At 41.8% G+C, this 19914-nt stretch overlaps 1 protein-coding gene across 11 annotated transcripts in view; it reads right to left on the bottom strand.

The window, feature by feature from the left end:
- Positions 1–19914, bottom strand: part of szt2 (SZT2 subunit of KICSTOR complex) — a 110945-nt gene that overhangs the window by 16262 nt on the left and 74769 nt on the right. For 9 of the 11 annotated variants that reach the window (XM_056379065.1, XM_056379071.1, XM_056379068.1 and 6 more), the window contains 14 exons: positions 19243–19409; positions 17692–17789; positions 16644–16776; positions 16174–16304; positions 13701–13748; positions 12667–12788; positions 11947–12132; positions 5775–6030; positions 5574–5653; positions 4327–4452; positions 3489–3691; positions 2767–2863; positions 1857–1937; positions 1342–1416 (listed from right to left, as the gene is read on the bottom strand). In XM_056379065.1, coding sequence (XP_056235040.1) covers positions 1342–1416; positions 1857–1937; positions 2767–2863; positions 3489–3691; positions 4327–4452; positions 5574–5653; positions 5775–6030; positions 11947–12132; positions 12667–12788; positions 13701–13748; positions 16174–16304; positions 16644–16776; positions 17692–17789; positions 19243–19409 — 1803 coding nt within the window. The remainder of the gene's footprint in view (positions 1–1341; positions 1417–1856; positions 1938–2766; positions 2864–3488; positions 3692–4326; positions 4453–5573; positions 5654–5774; positions 6031–11946; positions 12133–12666; positions 12789–13700; positions 13749–16173; positions 16305–16643; positions 16777–17691; positions 17790–19242; positions 19410–19914) is intronic. The other 2 variants (XM_056379067.1, XM_056379070.1) reach the window with 2 other exon arrangements.

The following is a 19914-nucleotide window of genomic DNA, read 5'->3' on the forward strand; positions in this document are numbered from 1 at the left end:
TCAAAGCCTGATACATCTTATTACAATTAGAAAGCCTTTATTGTCATTGTAAGCTCTGTGTTCAACAGAATTATTCCTCTGAGCTCCACTGTTTCCAAAAACTATTAAAACCACATCAGTGAGTCACACTGTTGCTTTGGTTCCCTCATCAACATGAACACTGTAGTTTATTTACTGCACTGTCCGGCTACTCCAAAGACTCAGTGGAGCACCAAGGGCACTATTTTCACGGCAGCACACTACCCAGAACAAGCAGTACTATGGTCCTGTTTTCTTGACCCTGAACCTGGCTTTGTGAAGGGCAAACAAAACCGTTGCAGCAAATGTGCAGAAATAACTGAATAATGCCTAAAATGTAATTTAACTAATGTAATTAAACACTCCTGTGTTTAAATCATGGATTTAAATTATGCATCAAAAATGAACTTTCACTGTAGTTAGAGCAGAGACATCAGTAAATCTGTTAATTAATAAGTGATTTTCACATTCTTAAATCCCTGCAGCCATCTGAAGGCAGCAGCACAGTGACACCAGACTGCTACAGAATAACCACTCACACCTCTATACACACACTGGTCCATTATGACTCAGTATTCGACAGGAAACATCAGATCACCAGGGCTCATGAGTCCTGTATAGAATTACCAGTCCAGCTGTAGTTAATTAGCATGAATTTGTAAGTTGTGGCCAAAAATGTGTTTTCTGTTGTCACAGTGATCTTTGACCTTCAACCAAGAAAATTCACTCAGTTCATCTTTGAGTCCAAATGAACAATTGGACCAAATTTTAAGAAATTCCCTCATGAGAATGGGACGCACGACGGTCACCGACACAGAGGCTTAAAATATCTGAATCTGATTTAGAATTCTGGAGGCCTAGATTGCTCATTTTAACTGAACTGAAGATGCAGTGTTTTATTGTGCACTGCAGCACAATAAAAGTACTACTACAGTGACACGTACTTACAGCAGATTACTATTCTAAAGAGTTGCACAATGGGCGGGTGATGCAGAGACATTTTCACCTCTTCACATCAAACATCCTGACCAGCTTCTGTCACAGACCAACTCTGGATTAAACTGTCTGCAGTATCTGAATCACTAATGGTCTCCAGCTGGTCTGCACTTAGACCTCATGGTAAACACACATTATACCCTGACAGACATTTAATGGTATTAGTTTATAGTTCTAATTATAGTTCTCCCCATATTGAAGAGTTGAGGTGTATTTTAGCACCAAACTGTAGAAACCTGCTCAAGCTTTATCCTTTCAGTCCATACAAAACCCCAGAGAAAAATATGAACAGCTGTGTGTGTATCACCCAGCAGAGCCAAAATTTACCTGAGAGTTGACTGTCTGGCCCATGGGAATGCGGGAACACTCCAGTGCATACTGCTTCACACAGAAGTAACAGCCCTGGCAGGAGGGGGAGACACATGGTTATTAACGAAAAAAATCATTATGACCAGTACGTAAAACACAGGGAGTAAGTTTACTGTTTATCAGAGCTACAGGTTTCAGGGAGACAGGTGATATTTTAAGACCTTTGAAACAGCCATTAATGGAAATTAAGATTAATCCATCCACACAAGCACAACAAACAGGTCAAAAGATAATTAAAAATAAATAAATAAACAGAAACCAGGGAACAAATTGTCATTCTTGACTTTATAGGCCAGAAGATGCATAGTGGAAGCAGACCTACTTTACTGACACTCAAATTCAAACATGAACTGTATCACGTTTGCCTACAGAGCAACACTTATGTATCATGGGGAAAAAGACCTTTGTGGTGTTAACAAACACAGTAAGTTAATGAGCATAGTGATGAGTGCCCTTCATCATCCTAATCTCACCTGAAAAGCCAGTTCCATGAGGACGATCCCACCTGGCAACGCCCTCTGGAGGTGATATGCAGTGGTGCAAGATGCTGTTGTCTGCAAGGTTCATTCACAGAAAAATCTTACAACCTGTTGGTGTAGTAGAGCTGTTTGTAGGTAATTTAAGTCATGCTACTGATGTTCTGTGCTGTGACTCTGCCCTGCAGGTTACAGTACACAGTTGGATGTAAAAGTTTGTCGTCATGCAGACACCAAATGATGAGCAGAAGATTTAAAGACAGAGGAGAGGCTGCACACATGACGTATTTTCTGCTTGGCTATGTTCTCTTAAAGTGCAGATAATAAAAATGAACTTCAAACATCTCCAGGTTCCTATAAATGCAGTACTGGTTCCAGTTCAAAAGTGGGTTCTGTGACTTATCATCTGTGCATCAACAAATCATTAAACATCATTAAATATAAACTGTCTGACAGGACAATTCCTGCTGCTACTGTTTAGTGCAGTTACACAACTCTTAGTGCCCGGTTTATACTGAGTTAGCACTTTGACTCACAGCACTGCCTTCAGTCTATATGGTCTGCCTCACCTCATCCATATCACAGCACTTTAGTCCCTCTTTAGATATTCCTTCTGCAGGCAGTGCAGGTTGTTTCTTAGATCATGTATACAGTACTGTTTAACCTCACTGTTCCTACCTTTACTACTGTTTAGCCTCTACAAATATATTCACAAATTGAATGTGGCTCAGGGAATAAATTAAAATGAAAAAAAAATAAAAATCATTAGGAGGAATGAAGGAAAGTCTTTGGGGAACAGCTGGATCCATGGACTTAGTTTTGAAAATTAGACATTTTCTTGTAATTGTAGTCATTTCAACAGCACGGCCCGGCTGAAGATCGCTGCATCTCTAAGGTGACCACTAACCTTAGGGCTATCCTCACTCTTCTGCTTTACATAAGAAAAAGACATCCTGGCTTCTGATGACATCGAGCTCAGCATGGCCGCACGGGCCCGGGCGATGCTGTAAGAGAGCGGGGGGTGGAGTCAGTTGGGGTCTGGTCAAAGCAGAGCAGTCTAAGCCCAGGGGCTGATGGACCAGCACATACCCAAGCCATAAGACACAATTCAGAATGAGTCACATGGTCTGAGCCTAGAAAGTGACTGGCAGGCAGGACAGGCATATGCCCCAACCATCAGCCATGGGGCAGCAATGCCAGGAGGTCAGAGGTCAGAGGAGGGTCAAAACACATGTGATGACTAATGGATGAATGCTGCTACAATGGAGGAAGAGAGGAGACTAAGGGACTGGTAGAGAGGCAGAAATGGAATGATCAGATACATGAGGAAAAACACTGACGCTCTTTAACATACAGTGTCATTGATTTACTAAAGGAATCAGATCTTTCCAAAGGCTGGGGCTGTTGTATTGGATGAAAACAGTTTAGGACTTGAGTTTAAGTGTATCTAATTTATCATCTGTCAATAGGACTGGATGTGCAGGACGTGTCCTGCTTCACAGTTTACAGCAGTATCCTGTCATATGCGTTCAAGTCTACAAAATCATCCTAACATGTTCCAAACACCAGCAAACAGAGGCAGTGGTCAAGTAGACAAAATATGAAAATAACACTTTCTCACAGACAGACCTGCGAGCTGGAGACTGAGGCCGGACCTGGACCAGGATGAAGCCCATGCTCTGCAGGTACTGGACGTACTGCTGGAGGAAGGTGCTGGAAATCTCAAGCAGCCAGGGTTCTTCCTTCAGGCGGCTGGGCAGCATATCTGCTGAGTCAGTGCTGTAGCTTCGGTCCCGTCCTGATGCTGTGGAGTCACTGGAGCGATGCCGTTTCTGTCACACACAAGTATCGCAGTTTCATTAACATTTACAGAACAGAACACACCACTTAAACACACAAACCGTTAGCTGACATCAAATATGTTAGTGTCCTAATGTGATTCGTCCTCATGACCCTTTGAGCTCTGTGTGGGGCACAGTGACCAAAGCTGAGAGACTACAAACAACTGAACAACCTTTTGACTCCTTTGACTATGTTGGAGTTTTCACCACACAACAAGAAGGCTGCCTGTTGTCCTCTTGGAGTATCTTGGTTGTGTCCTGGAAAACATATGTGTCATGCTCAAAGTCTTTGTCTCATTGCTGAGGCTTCCTCCTACAGGGGACGTTAACTGTGGATGTAGTCAGGCAGCTGTGTGTGAAGGCCCTGAAATATCCTGCTGTGAACAGCCATGAGGAAGTTGAGCAATGCTAGCATGGCTGTTTTTCCACTGCACCACATAGCAAGGTAATGATGATGTCACACCATCTGTCACTGGGTTTTTATTTTGTATAGTTTCTCCCTACAACAACAAGAGCAAACAGTGCAGGGTATGTCCATATCTGGTTGATGGGTCGGCCATGCTCAGCTCGAGTACCAAGCAGGACCACAACAATGTAGAGCAGAGTGTCAGTCAGAGTGAACATACCTTCACTGGAGGCTGAACAATCTGCTCCTCTTGGATCTGCTTCCGGAAGACAGGGTCAAAGAGGAGAGGGGTGGCACAGTAGTGGACCAGCCTGGACGACTGCTTCAGGGTCTCCAAGTCTACCCCCTGTTCACACACCCATGGTTATTGTCACAATAAGATAAGATGATGATACTGCAGAGGATACACTTAAGCACGATGCTAGCATGTGACCTCTGCCGAGATGTCAGTGTGGCAGACAGCAACCTTTTTAATTAGGCCAGATATTCCCCATTTTGAAACACAGCATTACTAAATGATTTCCTTGTGTAGTGAACTGTAATTGTAGTTCCTCAAAACCACAGAGCAGTGAGAGGCACCATCCCCAGGTCCTGCTGGTGCCCATTAGCTATTGTTGATATTAGGTTGCTGTCACACTATAGGAATTGATAATCAAGTCTGGCACCCTCTTCTCATCCGATTTGTTGTAAGATTGTTGAAATCATGTTTATAATCTGTCCAACACCATGTTAAACTTCACTAACACTTGAGGAAAGAATAACTGCAAAGTCCAGTCAGTTTGATCACAACAGAGGTTATCTGAGGTCACTGTTCATATACAGCAGGTCTGTTTTAATACCACTGATGCTGATGTATGTATAGTTGTAATTGAGCCTGATATTCATCATCACACATGGTGCTGTTACATACAGTAAGTACCAACAGTGTTTAGCTTTCAGAACCACTTTAGTGGTTGGGACTGGTGGGTGTCATCCTCACTCAACTTTGACAAACTAGACTTTGCTTGAAATATGATGTAAAGTTTTTATAGCAAAACTCTTAGAAGAGACTGTAGGTTTCATAACTATAACCAGAAAGGTTCAAGAAGAGCAAGAGTTGAGACTGTGTTGGTATCGCAGCCAGTCTTTTCATGTTTCCAGTCACAGTAAAAATGAAGAAACTGTAGCTGAGGGCCCAGTGTCCCTCTCCTCAACACTGTCTCCATCCTTACCCATGAACTATGATGCACTGAAGTGAAACAACTGTTCTGACTGAGGCTGCTTAGATTTCTATCACAGTGATGATGATGTCAGACAAATGACAAACGTTATGTCGGCTATTACTGTGATTTTAACTGTTGAAGCTGACTCACTCTATATGAGGAGAAGAAATATCTGATTCTGTCCACTTTCCCTGCAGAATGAATATTTCTTTCAACTATTACAATAGTGTATTTAAATATATGAAATGTTTTTGTCAGGACTTACTGAGATGGGCATGTTAGACTGTGCTGACCTCTGCTGCCAAGTCACAAACAGGTTCTCTATCTTCATCTGCTTCTCCAGTTCTGTCAGCACAAATTCAAAGTCATTACCACTCCTCCTCTGACTGCATCACTGGACAGAAACTCTATTATTATCATCATCATCATTAGTATTAGTATTAGTTGTGGTAGAAGCAGGATTAACCTCTTCGTTCAGCAGCTTTGATGTCCAAGAGCTGCCCGCCATGTCGGGCCACCGCGTCCCCCTCTATCAATGGTCGGATGGTGCAGATGTCCCTCAGGGCCTCATCAAAGGGAAGCAGCTCAGAGGGGAAGTGGAGTGGAGCAAGACTCCGGCCAGAGCTGCCCAGCCTGCCCTGCTCTTTACTGGGCAGAGGAGGAACCGCACTACGCAGCAACGCATCAGGCTCCGTGGAGGGGCCTAGGAATGGGTTGGGGTTCTGCAAAGATGGAGATAAAGTGAAAGAAAGAATCAGTGGAATGACTTAATAAAAACTGCTGAAAAAATACTATAAAAGCTGGCCCATGTGCTTACAGGCAGACTGGTAAGGACTGAGGGGAAACTTAATGGAGCAAGGTACAGAGAGGTCCTAAATGAAAACCTGGTCCAGAGCTCAGGACCTCAGACTGGGTCTAAAGGTTCCTCTTCCAACAGGACAATGACTCTAAGAACACAGCCAAGACAACACAGGAGTGGTTTAGAGACAACTCTGTGAATGTTCTTGACGGTTCCCATCAGCCTGACAGAGTCTAAGAGGATCTGCAGAGAACGGCAGGGAACCAGAGAACCCACAAACCCAGATGTAAACGGCTATCAGGCAGACACCCAAGAAGACTGGAGGCTGTGATCACCGCTTCATCGAAGTCCTGAGTAAAGGGTCTGAATACTTATGTCAATGTGATATTTAAGATTTTTCCCTTTTACTAAATTTGCCTAAACTTCAGTTCTCACTTTGTCCTCATGGATTGTGTGAAGACTGATGAGGAAAAATGAATCATAATGATTTTAGCATGAGGCTGCAAAATAACAACATGTGAAAGAGTGAAGGGTCTGATACTTTGTGATTGCTCTGTATGTGCTCAGCCTGTGCTGGTTAAAGCATTTGTGTCTGCACGGTCAGCTTTAACACTTATATGCTACGGGTCCCACGCTGAGTAACTGCCATGACCTGTGGCTATGACCACAGGACTAAGGTGGTCCAGTGGAGGTACGGTAGAGAGGAGAGGTTTATACATTGTATATTCATAGCAGTGCACATTAGTGTTGATTGCCATTATAACTAGATACTTGAATGTCAAGAGAAGTGTTGGTGTTCCCTGGTTGCTGTTGAGAGGAACTTTTGGGCGAGTTTGTTCAGTGAAGCAGCTCAGGGACCAGATGCCCCAGTGTGGCAGAGTGCACCATGCCCACAGGCTGGAGGGTCAAACTGTGCACTGGTGCTCCCTCTGCTTCTCATCAGGACCTTGACAGATGAAGCTCTGTTCAGGCAAATTTTCTGCTGCTCTGACTCTGCCTTCTGTCCGCACTCATTAGTGATGCTGTGATGAAGAGTGGGCCGTTGGAGGGAAAGCAAAAGTTTGCTTCTTTCTATTCTTTGAGCTTGTTTTGTAATTTGCTGGAGGGGTCGGGCTGAAAGGGCATTTGGTGTCTTTCTCTGCTGTAAAGTGCTGCTCTAATAAATCCCTGCTTCCGCCTGTTACACAAAACAATGTAGGAAAACACAGTGTGTGACATTTTTCTGTATTTTTAACCTTTTTTCAATTAAACTCAACTGCACTGCATGCTGCATGTCCACATCACCATGACCACATTCAACTGCTAGGGGGCCCCAGGGGCAAAAATGCTCTGCTGGGCCTCTATTAACCATAAAACCCCCACTCATTCTGGATGTTATTCTTTAAACTAGCGGCTACTTGATTAAACACTAATTCGTGCAGTAATGAGCATCGTGTCATCATCTGCCACTGTTGCACATACATTAAATCACAGGCGTTCTTGCAGATGTCCACACAGAGACCTTCCACTTGGCCCTGATCACATCAGATGAGATGAGAGGTGCGTGTTACCAACAAGTTTTTATTTCTTCAAATTACTACAAACAACTGGACACAGATTATTCATGGAGATTTCTGGGCTCACTGGTTGGTTAATTCACTCTGCTTCTAATTCATCATTTCCCAACATTCACCATCGACCATGTACGTACATGCTCAGTGCATCCTGCAGATCATAGCAGAGCTCTTGCAGCACTCTGAGGGTCAGTCCCTCCTTTCCTAACAATGCTATCATTGATCTAGTTACTATAGGTTAAATTAAACAATGTGAAGTGCATCTCTGCACACAACTCAGAACACAGCTACTTTTGATACAACTGCAAAGACTATGTCAGTGAAAAATCATTTTATAGATTACACATCTGAACTGATGTGGTATGTGTTAACAGGAAGTTTTATCTCGCAGCAGTTTGTCTCTACCAGCTTGTTCAATGGACTTTTAGAAACCGTGGGGGCTGATTACTTCCTTAAACAATGACCTTTTACTTCAAATGAATGTTAATGGTGATGGGGAAAATGGGAACATTGTTAGTTTACTGCAACTGCAGCTGCTAAAGACTGTTACTCATGTGCTTTCTCTACATACATTTTCACAGCCTGTTCCAAAACTGGACAAACACAAACTGCCCTTAGTACAAATCTTATATATACTGTATTATAAGTACTCTCCAGCTTCTGACCAGTGGCTATTGAAATTCAAATTATTATACTAGGTGTTACACAGGGATTGGATGCTGGTGCTGCGTGGGTTCCACCCAAATAACAACAGGGGAGTGTTGTGTTGTTAGGATGTGCAAAACGTCTTCCCTAGATCTGAGGGTTGCCCACCAAAACTCTCACCCCCCACCACAATCAACCAACCAGGTTGAGCAAACCCCTTCCTGAAAAGGAGGAAGAAAAAAACACGGAAAAAAACAAAACAAACAAAAAAAAGAACTACAGCCTGGCCTCCCTCTCCACCACTCAGCCACCTGGCCTCTGGGCTTGCCCCTTGGTTGGCCGGATCTGGTCCCTGTCCCCGTCTCAGAATTGTTACCCTTGTCTTCACTTGTTTTGTAATCATGTCATAAAGTAAAAAATAAATCACTGGACTTGAAGTTAGAAATGGAGTCTTTGTGCACCCCTGCCCTCTCACTCCCCTGTAACAGTGAGGTTGATTTGACAGCTGACTCATGATATCAGGGTGGAGGGGGACGGGGAATGTTAAATATGCTTAGAAAACTGTTTTGTATCAGGCAGCACACTTAAAAAAAAACTACAAAGTGTTCAAAGTTTCTTATCCAGACTTCTACACCAGAGCTGATCATAAATAATCCAGAAGGATAAATGGAAAGTGACAAGGGCTAAATTGCATTGAGGGAGTTAAATGTTTCATTCTGAAAAATACATGACAGGGTTCATTTCCAGGGTTTGATCGGGACAACAGAAGAAGGCAGAAAAATACAGGGGTAATAATCAAGAAGAATAGAAATGCTTAGTCATATGCGTCACAGACGAATCTTGTTTTTGTTATGCTGTTCATATCATCGGTCACCTATTGATCCACAGCCCCACATTTAATACAGGAGGTCCAGCAGTTCTGCTGAGATACTGAAGAGAGAAATCAGGCATAAATAAAGCAGCAACAATCTGTGATGGAGCTGCAGTGACACTGACACCTCCGCCCTCCAGCATCTCTTCTACTGCTGATTGGAAAACTTTTTTCACCTGGACCTGATTCAGTTTTTATGAAGTCTCATCTGGATGAAGAACTGCAGTCTGAGCAAGGTTGTCTGTTTACAGCAGGAGGGTAAATAAACTCACATATACAGTTAGGCCCAGAAATATTTGGACAGTGACACAATCTTCATGATTTGGGCTCTGCATGCCACCACACTGGATTTGAAATGAAACAACTACAACAGAACTGAAGTACAAACTTTAAGGTTTAATTCAAGGGGTTGAACAAAAATATATGATTAAACATGTAGGAATTGTAGCTATTTTTATACAAACGCTCCTCATTTCAGGGGCTCAAAAGTAATTGGACAAATAAAATAACCCTAAGTAAAATGTTACTTTTCAATATTTTGTTGAGAATCCTTTGCAGGCAATGACTGCCTGAAGTCTGGAACCCATGGACATCACCAAACGCTGGGTTTCCTCCTTTGTGATGCTTTGCCAGGCCTTTACTGCAGCTGTCTTCAGTTGTTGCTTGTTTGTGGGTCTTTCTGCCTTAAGTTTTGTCTTGAGCAAGTGAAATACATGCTCAATTGGGTTGAGATCTGGTGATTGACTCGGCCATTGCAGAATATTCCACTTCTTTGCTTTAAAAAACTCCTGGTTTGCTTTTGCAGTATGTTTTGGATCATTTTTTCCATCTGTACTGTGAAGCGCCGTCCAATCAACTCTGCTGCATTTGGCTGAATCTGAGCAGAAAGTAAATCCCTATACACTTCAGAATTCATCCGGCTGCTTCTGTCTTTTGTCACATCATCAATAAACACAAGTGACCCAGTGCCATTGGAAGCCATGCATGCCCATGCCATCACACTGCCTCCACCATGTTTTACAGAAGATGTGGTGTGTTTTGGATCATGAGCTGTTCCAATTCTTCTCCAAACTTTCTTCTTCCCATCATTCTGGTACAGGTTGATCTTAGTCTCATCTGTCCAAAGAATGCAGTTCCAGAACTGGGCTGGCTTCTCCAGGTGTTTTTTGGCCTTTCTATTTTTGAGGCTGATTAATGGTTTGCACCTTGTGGTGAATCCTTTGTATTTACTCTCATGAAGTCTTCTCTTTATGGTAGACTTAGATACTGATACACCTACTTCCTGGAGAGTGTTCTTCACTTGAGTGGATGTTGTGAAGGGGTTTTTCTTTACCATGGAAAGGTTTCTGCGATCATCCACCACTGTTGTCTTCCGTGGACGTCCAGGCCTTTTTGAGTTCCCAAGCTCACCAGTGCACTCTTTTTTCTCAGAATGTACCAAACTGTTGATTTGGCCACTCCTAACATTTCTGCTATCTCTCTGATGGATTTCTTCTTTTTTTCAGCCTCAGGATGAACTGTTTCACCTCCATTGAGAGCTCCTTTGACTGCATGTTGTGTGTTCACAGCAACAGCTTCCAAATGCAAACGCCACACCTGGAATCAACTCCAGACCTTTTAACTGCCTAATTGATGACAGGTTAACGAGGGAAGAGCCCATGCAGCCTTGTTATTTTTTTTTTGCAGCCTTCTGAGTCAATTGTCCGATTACTTTTGGTCCCTTGAAAAAGAGGTGGCTACGTATTAAAGAGCTGTAATTCCTAAACCCTTGCTCCTGTGGTATCTTGGCTGAGATATGAATACAGGATGGAAATGTTATGGAGGATACTCTAGGAGTAAAGGCAGGGGGCCTGAAGAGGGGGAGCACCTCTCCTGGCTTCCACATCCTTGCATTGCTCAACATGAACCTTTGTGCAACGTGGCAAGTTTTATGTTTTCATCTATCTGTACCCAGAGAATGACCATGTATGGACATAAATGTTGGTTTCACTCTTCTATAGGCTGTTAGGATTTGGCTAAGAGGTGTCAAGGGAATATTCAGCCTATAAATTGTATGAGTTTGGGACAAACGGGGGGAGATCCTTTTTTGGCCTTGGGTCCTCTCACAGGCTGTTTTTGATGCTTGTTCAACGATGCTGTGCCTTTTTGTAATAAACCTTTTTATATACAACTGAGCCGGTGTCAGCAGAGATTCCTTCATCATCATCACATCATCGCAAGAGAAGAAACAACACTCCAATTTGGATGTGAATACTCTCAAATTACAGCTGAGAGTCTGCACTTTAAGCCCATATTGATTATATAATTGTATCCTGAATATATTTTCGTAAACAGCTAAAATAACAAAACTTGTGTCACTGTCCAAATATTTCTGGGCCTAACTGTACATATATATTCATGCTGTGATGTACAAACATGTATTATAATACATCCATGCAAGTGCGTCCCTGCCGGGTTCATCAATTTTTAGTGTCCTCTGGAAACACTTGCGTTGTGTGAGTATTTGAAGCTCGTGTGCTGTCAAACTGATTAAGATGTTTTCGGAAGATGTTTTTGATTTGTCTGTTTGCATGTGTTTTGAGTTACAGTGCATTGAACTCTCAGGGCCACCATAGTTTTCACTTAGATCTTATGACTTATGGTAAATGGTTGGATATAAAAGCAGATGAGACCATCGCTGTCAGAGGATTAAAGAGTGATTGTTCAGTGTTACACCATGCTGAAGTTCTGACATATTACATCCTATTATGAACTATGTCAGTGTTTTTACCTGCTTGGAGTCCATCTCATGGAGAGGTGCATCAGAGAAGCAGTAGTGGTGGAAGAGGCCCATCTTCTGGTTGAGCAGGCAGTGGACAACATGAGCCCTCGCATTCTGCCACTTCACAAGGCGGACAAGCTCACGATTCAGAGAGGCGCCTAGGTCTACAGACCAGTTGTAGCTGTAGAGAGTCACCTACAGGGAAGATGGTTAGAACTTCACTGAGCACAGATGAACTTAAGAGTAAAGTCCTGATTCACTCCCACAATGATGAGGTTTAAGTGGTAAAACAACATACACTCTAAGTAAAGCCTTAGCAGTATACACACAGTGAGCACTTTATTAGGAACAGCACACTAACACTGTGTAGTTCCTCAGTTCTCAGTTCCTCAGTGAGCTGCTGCTCACTGGATGTTTTTGTTGTTCCTCCCTCCTGAATAAAAACCCCCCAAAAAATGAAAATCCAGGAGATCAGCAGTTTGAGAAACACTCAGACCAGCAATCATGAAGCTCCTCACCTGGATCTGCAGGATTTTATAACTGCTGGTGCATGATTGGCTGATTGGATAACTGCATGAACAAGCAGGTTTATAGATGTTCCTTATAAAGTGCTCAGTGAGGGTATGATGCATCTCCAAGTAATCACATTTAAATACAAACAGGATATCTTAATTCTCTGCTTGGCCTGAGGGATGTTCACAATACAGAGGCTCCCATATGTCAAGTCACCTTTTTATCCAGGATACTGATATAAAGGAACCTCTGGCGGGGAGCAAGTCCTGCCCCGGCCTGGCTTGGACTGAACCAATCACTCTGCTCGAGAGCCTCGAAGCGCTGGAAGCCCTTATGAGCTGAAGAGAGAGGAACTGAGTGAGACAACAAAGAAATATGAATCAAACCACACAGCAAGCTGTGGCTTCCTTCATCTCTTCTTTACAGAGTGTAGGCGTGCAGTCAATGAACAGCACCGGACCATCACTTAGAGATCACGTTTTACATGGAAGTAGTTTTCATTTGTACATTTACTGAAGAAATACTGAGTGGGTCTTTAAGCCATGAGGCCAAATGCAGTGAATTACATACATACAGTAAAAGCTTTAGAGGAAACAGTAATGCTGGTCTTTAAATTCACACATTTGTTGGAGAAAAATGTACTGCACATAATCAATGGGAGAGAAGAAACATGGAGAGTTTATTCTTTGCATTCCACTATTTATCTATATGTTCAGGACATTGTGTCTTTGCAGGAATGAAAGAGGAAATGATGCAGTGATGTCAGAGATAATAGTGTTTCAGTTTGCACAAGATCTAAGGTCTCTAAACTACAGCAGCAGCTTACTGGATATTTGTTACTGCACTAAAACTACACTATGATTTATATACCTCTGTTTATCTCGTCAGTGTTAATGTGTTTTATTTTCCTTTTATCTTTTAAATTAAGTCATTGGACTCTTATGCAGGTGTGAAGCACAAAGTGCAGCCCTGCACTGACAAAGTGTTCACACACACACACACACACACACACACACACACAAACTTCGTACCTCACACCTTGACTCACAGAAACAGAACCTGATGTCTTTGCTTTCTGTCTCATGTAAAACCGGGAAACACTTTGAATCACTTTTGTGTTTGAAAGCTGCTGGTTTGTTAACTAACACACACATTAAATAAAGTAAATTAAACATATATATCATCTCTATAAAAACATTGATTAAAACATCCCATCAGCATCAATGTGTCAAGCTGAGAGGCAAACTTACGTGTGAACCTATTTAGCACTGGGGTGTTTTCTTCATCTGAACTGTCTTCTGTAGGCAGACAGAGATGGTACAAACAGCAAGGCGGCATGGACAGTGAAACACACAGCTCAACACAAAATGATGTAAGCACAGACTTGCAAAATAACACAGGTATATTAGACAGCTGGCATGGACAGAGAAACAGAATTAAAGAGCAGCAGTGAGGACAGCATGATGAAAGCTTCCACACAAACACTCATGCTGGGTCCTCATCCTTTACACTACACACAAGGTCAGACAGGTGTTAGCAACATACTGTTGTTAGAGGTTGATTCAGACTGTCCACTCTCAGTTTCAGCTACAGTGAACTATCAGTTACCTTCACTGTGAACTGTTTCTTTACTATCAGAGGATTTATTTCCATTGATTTCATCCCAGTTATGACTGAAACAAAGAGGTCACCACTGACACAGAGAGAGGGGAAGTTTATCAGCTGCCGGGCTTTCAAAATAAAGGTCATATTAATCTGAGGCATAGACGAGGTTAGAAGACTGTCTGAGGCATTTCCAACATCTGGAATGACATTTAACTGGTGCAGTGGTAGACTAAAGAGAATAAGAAGACTTTTTGAGAGAACTGCAAGTCCGAGAAAGCCTTGTACCAAACATCCAATCACAGAGTTTTAAATGCAGCCACTGTGCTGCTAATGGTGAATAAAGTAGAAGAGTTTAAGTTATTTGATAAGTTCAGCAGCTGGATGTTGTTTCCATCTTCACTGCATTAAAACACCAAGAGGCTGAATCAAACCAGCAACGCTCAGTGTCAGTGGAGCAAAGTAACTAAGTACATTTGCTCAAATACAATTTCCTTGACCTGTAATTAGTATTTCTTTTTTATGTTACTTTATACATCACTACATTTTACTTTTTACTCTATGAATGTATCTGTCATATAAGTTACCTATAATTGATGCTAAAAATGTACTACTAAATGATGATGTATTATTATTATGACAGATTAATCCGCCCCAGCAGTATCTAAACTATTAGCAGCACCTTTACCAGCTGCAACATTAAAGTCAAGTTTAAACATTAAAGCCTCTGTCCTGTCATTATAATCCAATAATATATTGATTGATTTGGTGTGTGTGACATACGGTAAGTCTTCTCCAAAGCCAAAGACACAGAGTTTTGAAAAGGAGCGGACTAGTCAAACAAAATATGCCGCAGCCAGGATCCTCTGGCACTGTTACACTGTCAAGAAAACTCATACGGAGAAAAAACAATGCTATTAATGTAGCCGCAAGCATCAGTTAGCAGGTTCTTAGCCATAACAGAAGGAAGCAGCTCAATTGCCAAAAGTTAAAGCCACGAGCAGCAACGGGTGAGTTTCAGGTTTTACAAAGCTGAGCAAAGTCACTTCAGGTAGTTTGATTGTGTTTAAAGGAATGGGACCAATCACACCCTGAGTCATCACACAGCCTGAGCACTCATTTGTCCCCCTTTCATCAGATGTGAATGAAACTCAGTGTGTATGTTCAGACATTGCAGGATGTCTCCACTGAAGTCAGGAGTGTTCAAAGGCATCAGAGTTATGAGCAGACATGTGATAGGCCACGCCCACTTGTACCAATCGATATGGCACTTCAGATTTGGAATAGTACTTGTACACCAGCTTTTCAGATACACATTTGTGGCATTTGTGGAACACCTGTAGGTCGTGCTCCAAATGCTTTGGTAAACTTGGTAAACTTGGTAAAAATAATGGACTGAAGTTATGTTACAAGATTTATGATGACTGGACAAATGGTAAAGGAGCTAAGCCTTTGCAAAGATATTTTGGTTGATGGCGGCCATGTTTTTCAATTGATCTCGCTCATTTATATCAAAAATATGTACCTCACACCATCAAGGCTGTATACAAAATTTTGTGTTCATAAAGTTAAAATCCAAAAAGTTCATTCATTTTCATTCACTGTTTTTCACACACATTATATTAGCATTAAGATGAACTTTTATGGTCCAAGAGGCTTTTTTGTAGAGCACATTGAGCTGCACTTGTTATGAGGGGTTAGAATCCTTATTACAGATGACACTATCAAATGGCAATTTACAGGAACATAATGTTTCCAAGTCCACTTTGGACTCTAACTGGTTCAGTTTAGTTTCATGAAATTTCATGACAATCAAAAGGTCAAAATCTTGTTTAACTCAGTACTCGTTGGCTTCTCCGTCTCCCAGGTCATGGACATCTAACAGTTCAAATTCATCTGCTGCTGCAGTTGCCTTTGAATGTTAGTACCTCTAAGCTTATACATGCAACTTACGAACCAGAAATAAAGAAGTAAACATCATGTCATTAGCAGGTATCTGAAAGAAAACCTACTGACCACAGATGATCATGTTGCTTTATGGACTGATAATCATTCACTGTTTACACTATACAGTTTAGTAAACAGCACTGGATTAGCATCAAGGCAGAAGCTGACAGTTACCTTGCTCTGTGCTACAATGCCACTGATGAAAGTTGCGACCAATGAGAATGAAGCTCCTTGTGGCGTCTGGAGCCTGGCTGAGGGTCTGGACATGAGCAAATGGTACAAATACATCTCCAGATGGGGGGAAGCTAAAAAGTTTTAGAGGTGGAGAAAACAATTATTGTGATGGACATATATAAACAAAAAAAGAGTGCAGTGGTGGTCAGTCACCTTAGTCTACATGCTGTGGAGGAGAAGCTAGTAAATAGCTGGAAAGTCAGTTAGCATGTAAACAGTGAGAGGTGTTAAAACATCAATTAAAGTCAAGTGACTAAGCAAGATCATTTAGACCTGGGCAACATGCAACAGCAATAACGAGCAAATACCAGAACATTAACATTAATACAGCAACAGTTTTTATTCACACCACAAAATGTAATCAAGAGTCAAAATGATCAGTCATTTTACACCGAGCACAAAACACTCACCTGGTCTTTTCAAATGCCTTCACAGCTGTATCACTGGCCAGGGAACTGACCAAACTGCCAATCTCTGCTAAGATGGAAGGCAGCAAGAAGTGTGAAGCTATTTCAGCAGTGCACTGCTGAATGGAGGGGCAGCCTGTTCATCAGCCATCCAGTCAGAGGGGACCAAACAGATACAGAGAGTGAGAGGTACGGCAGAATATGAAAGCTCTCATCGTCAGGAGAGTCAGTCTGTCTGAAATAACTACCAGTTATCAGCATGACAGCATAACAGCTGTGCAAGATATACAGTCACCAAACTTTACAGGTGTGTAGTTGAGTTCAAAATGAAGCAGAGCTCAAAGATGGGTGTGGTCTGACCCATGAACACTGAGTGCTCATGTAATAATGTAGTAATGACCACTGAGTAGTTATTTAATAATGTAGTAATATCTACTGAGTGGTCATGTGATACTGTAGTAATGACTGCTGAGCTCTGGATCAGATCATCAACATGTTGACAGAAGACTCAGCTGCCGTGATTCACATTCTGGCAGAAAATATGAGAGAATTAAATAATATGGGCTCAAATTAGATTCTGAGCTTGTACAGTTATATTCACAAATACTTCCCATGTTTTTAAATCAACCTTTATAAACCTGTAAAATAAATCTGCAGGATAAAGTTTGTGCATGTTTAAAACAAAAAAAAAAACACTGGGATGTTCACTGTCCACTCAGATTCAAGTGTAAAGATGGTCAAAATACATACGTGTAAAATCAGCGTCACACAAAGTGTTGGAACTTTACAGTTTTCTGCTTTGTATCTGTACACAGATGTTTCATTGTGTCACAGATTTTATTCTCTCTCTTTTTTTAACAGATACAGATCTTTTCTACACATGCACAATATTGAATATATCTGCAAATTTATGTTACAGGTTTACAAATGTTGATTTACAACTACAAACTTTGGCATTATTTCTGAACATCACTTTACAAGTTCAAAGAGTATTAGAAGTATTAAAAAGAGTCTTTTTGACCCTAATTTGAGCCCATAAGAAAACACTTACCAAGTTTAGCCATGAAAGTGATCCATGGCTGGCAGGTGACCTGGTAGATGGGGTGAAGGGTGCCCACATCTCCCTCCTCCAAATGAGACACCTGCCTCCTACATAGGCACAAAACATCCACACAGTTGGAAAAAAAAACCCATATCTGATCATATCAGATATCATATCATATAGAATATGTGAATTTGTATATAAAGCACCTTTTGAAACAAGAGTTACAAGCTGTACAACAAAAACAGGAAGAAAAAATAGACAGTTTAAAAACAATGTAGAACATAAAAAAGAATAAAACTGAAACTTTCAACAATTGAAGAGGAAACATGAGACTTGACCAGTGAGACCTTCTTCAGTTAAGATCTTCTCTGACTTCACATGCTTGTACTAATGTGGAGAAACTGCTTCATGAGGGAAAGGTGGATAGATTATTTTTTTTACATGTTTGTCCTCACTGTTGAACAACGGCTCAAAGCCACGTTTGAGGTGGATGTCAGATTTGAACATACCAACTGATGAACAGGTCTGGTCAGAATTAAGTCAGGGCAGATACAGGCTGTTTCACAATGACTTCCTCCATAAACTGAACTTCTCCCCACAGAAACTACTGACATCCAGACCTGAACTGTCAGAGCTGTTCTTCAGATGTGGTGCAGATGTCGGCTCCTTCCTGCACTGGACCTGTCTGTTTATAAAGCTGAGGTTGTTTTGGAACGTCGACACCTTGACCAAGATGACAGGAGTTACCTTCCCATTAGGCCTGAGCTTTGCTCACAGGTGTCAGTAGATTTTCAACTAATTCCCAAATCAGAGTTATGGAAACATCTTTATGCGTAGCCAGGAAAACACTGACATGGAAATCTGATTGCCCTCTCCTCACTGATAGACGGTCTTCAGAAATTAACAGCTGTAACCCCCCCCCCCCCCTTGACCAGGAGTGTTCTGTGTCCTGTATAATACATCTGAAAATGTAATATTCCAACAAAACAATTTTTTCACAGCTTCTTAAAACTATCAGAGGGTGGAGCTACAACTGTGAGAGTGTGTCCCCAGTGGTGTCTACGTAGTGTTTGGGTCAGAAAGAGATCTGCTGTGGCCACTAACTCAGTACATGCAGTGATTTACAGGTGACTAAGAGAATTTTGAAAACCCCTCTGAAGTCAATGTGAACAGGCCAGCAGTGATATGATGTGTGACCTACGTCACTGCATTTTGGACCAACTGGAGCTGGGACACAGAGAAGTGACTGAGTGGTGAACAGTGAGGAAACATGAATCATCATGAATGATTTTGTTCCAGCTCTTGGAAGGATAGTACATATTTGATTTTGGTCATGTGATCAGATCTTCTTATTTACATGCAACTCAAAGTTGGTAAAAAATGACTCCCAGGATTTTTGAGGCCAGCTTAACATGTGCTCCTACTCTACCTGTATTTTATCAGAGATTCTCTGAACACCAGGGTGATGTTTCTGTGATTTCACTCAAACCTTTGCAGCGTCATTAGTAAGAATTCAGTGCGGTGATGTTACTGATTAAGGTTTGAGTTGTACCCCACCTCTGGGCCTGCTCTAGCTCCACAGCCACAGCCTTCTCCTGGCTCCACTGCTGCTTTATGGTCTCTGTCTTGTGTCTCCGCCGTGCTGCTCGGCCCTCCTCACCTTTCTCCTGCACAATGTCATCAGTTGTCTTTGGGCTCCCCAGCTCTGATGAGTCTGGCTTACTCTGCAAGGATGAGAGGGATTAACTTAGCTCTGTGGGTGGTAGGAACAACCAACAGGGCTTCATCAGAGCATCTCACCTGGTTCACTGGCTCATGGAGGAATAAAGCCTAAAATGTTACCAGGATGCACATGTGCTTCAAAAGTGAGATGCAAAAACTTATAAATAATCAAAATCATCTAAAATTCAGTAGCCAGTGAATTCTGCAACAGCTAGTATGTGATCTGTTTTATACTGTATATAAACTCAGAGTATTACAGTGGCTCAAGTGGGATGTGATAAATAATGCATGAATAACCACTGTTTCATCACCCTACATCTGAATCATCAGCTCTACAAACTGAACATTAAAACCAATGAAGGAGGATTTCCTGCAGGATTCCTGCGTTAGACTGACTTAGTTTTAGCCAGGTGTTCCTAATAAACTGACAACTGAATGTACTGTGTGTGCTGACAGAATCTGATCTGTAGGTCACTGCTACCAATCTCTGAGTACAGAGTCTGGAGT

The sequence above is a fragment of the Seriola aureovittata genome, chromosome 6 (assembly GCF_021018895.1).
Source record: "Seriola aureovittata isolate HTS-2021-v1 ecotype China chromosome 6, ASM2101889v1, whole genome shotgun sequence".
NCBI classification, from domain to species: Eukaryota; Metazoa; Chordata; class Actinopteri; order Carangiformes; family Carangidae; genus Seriola; species Seriola aureovittata.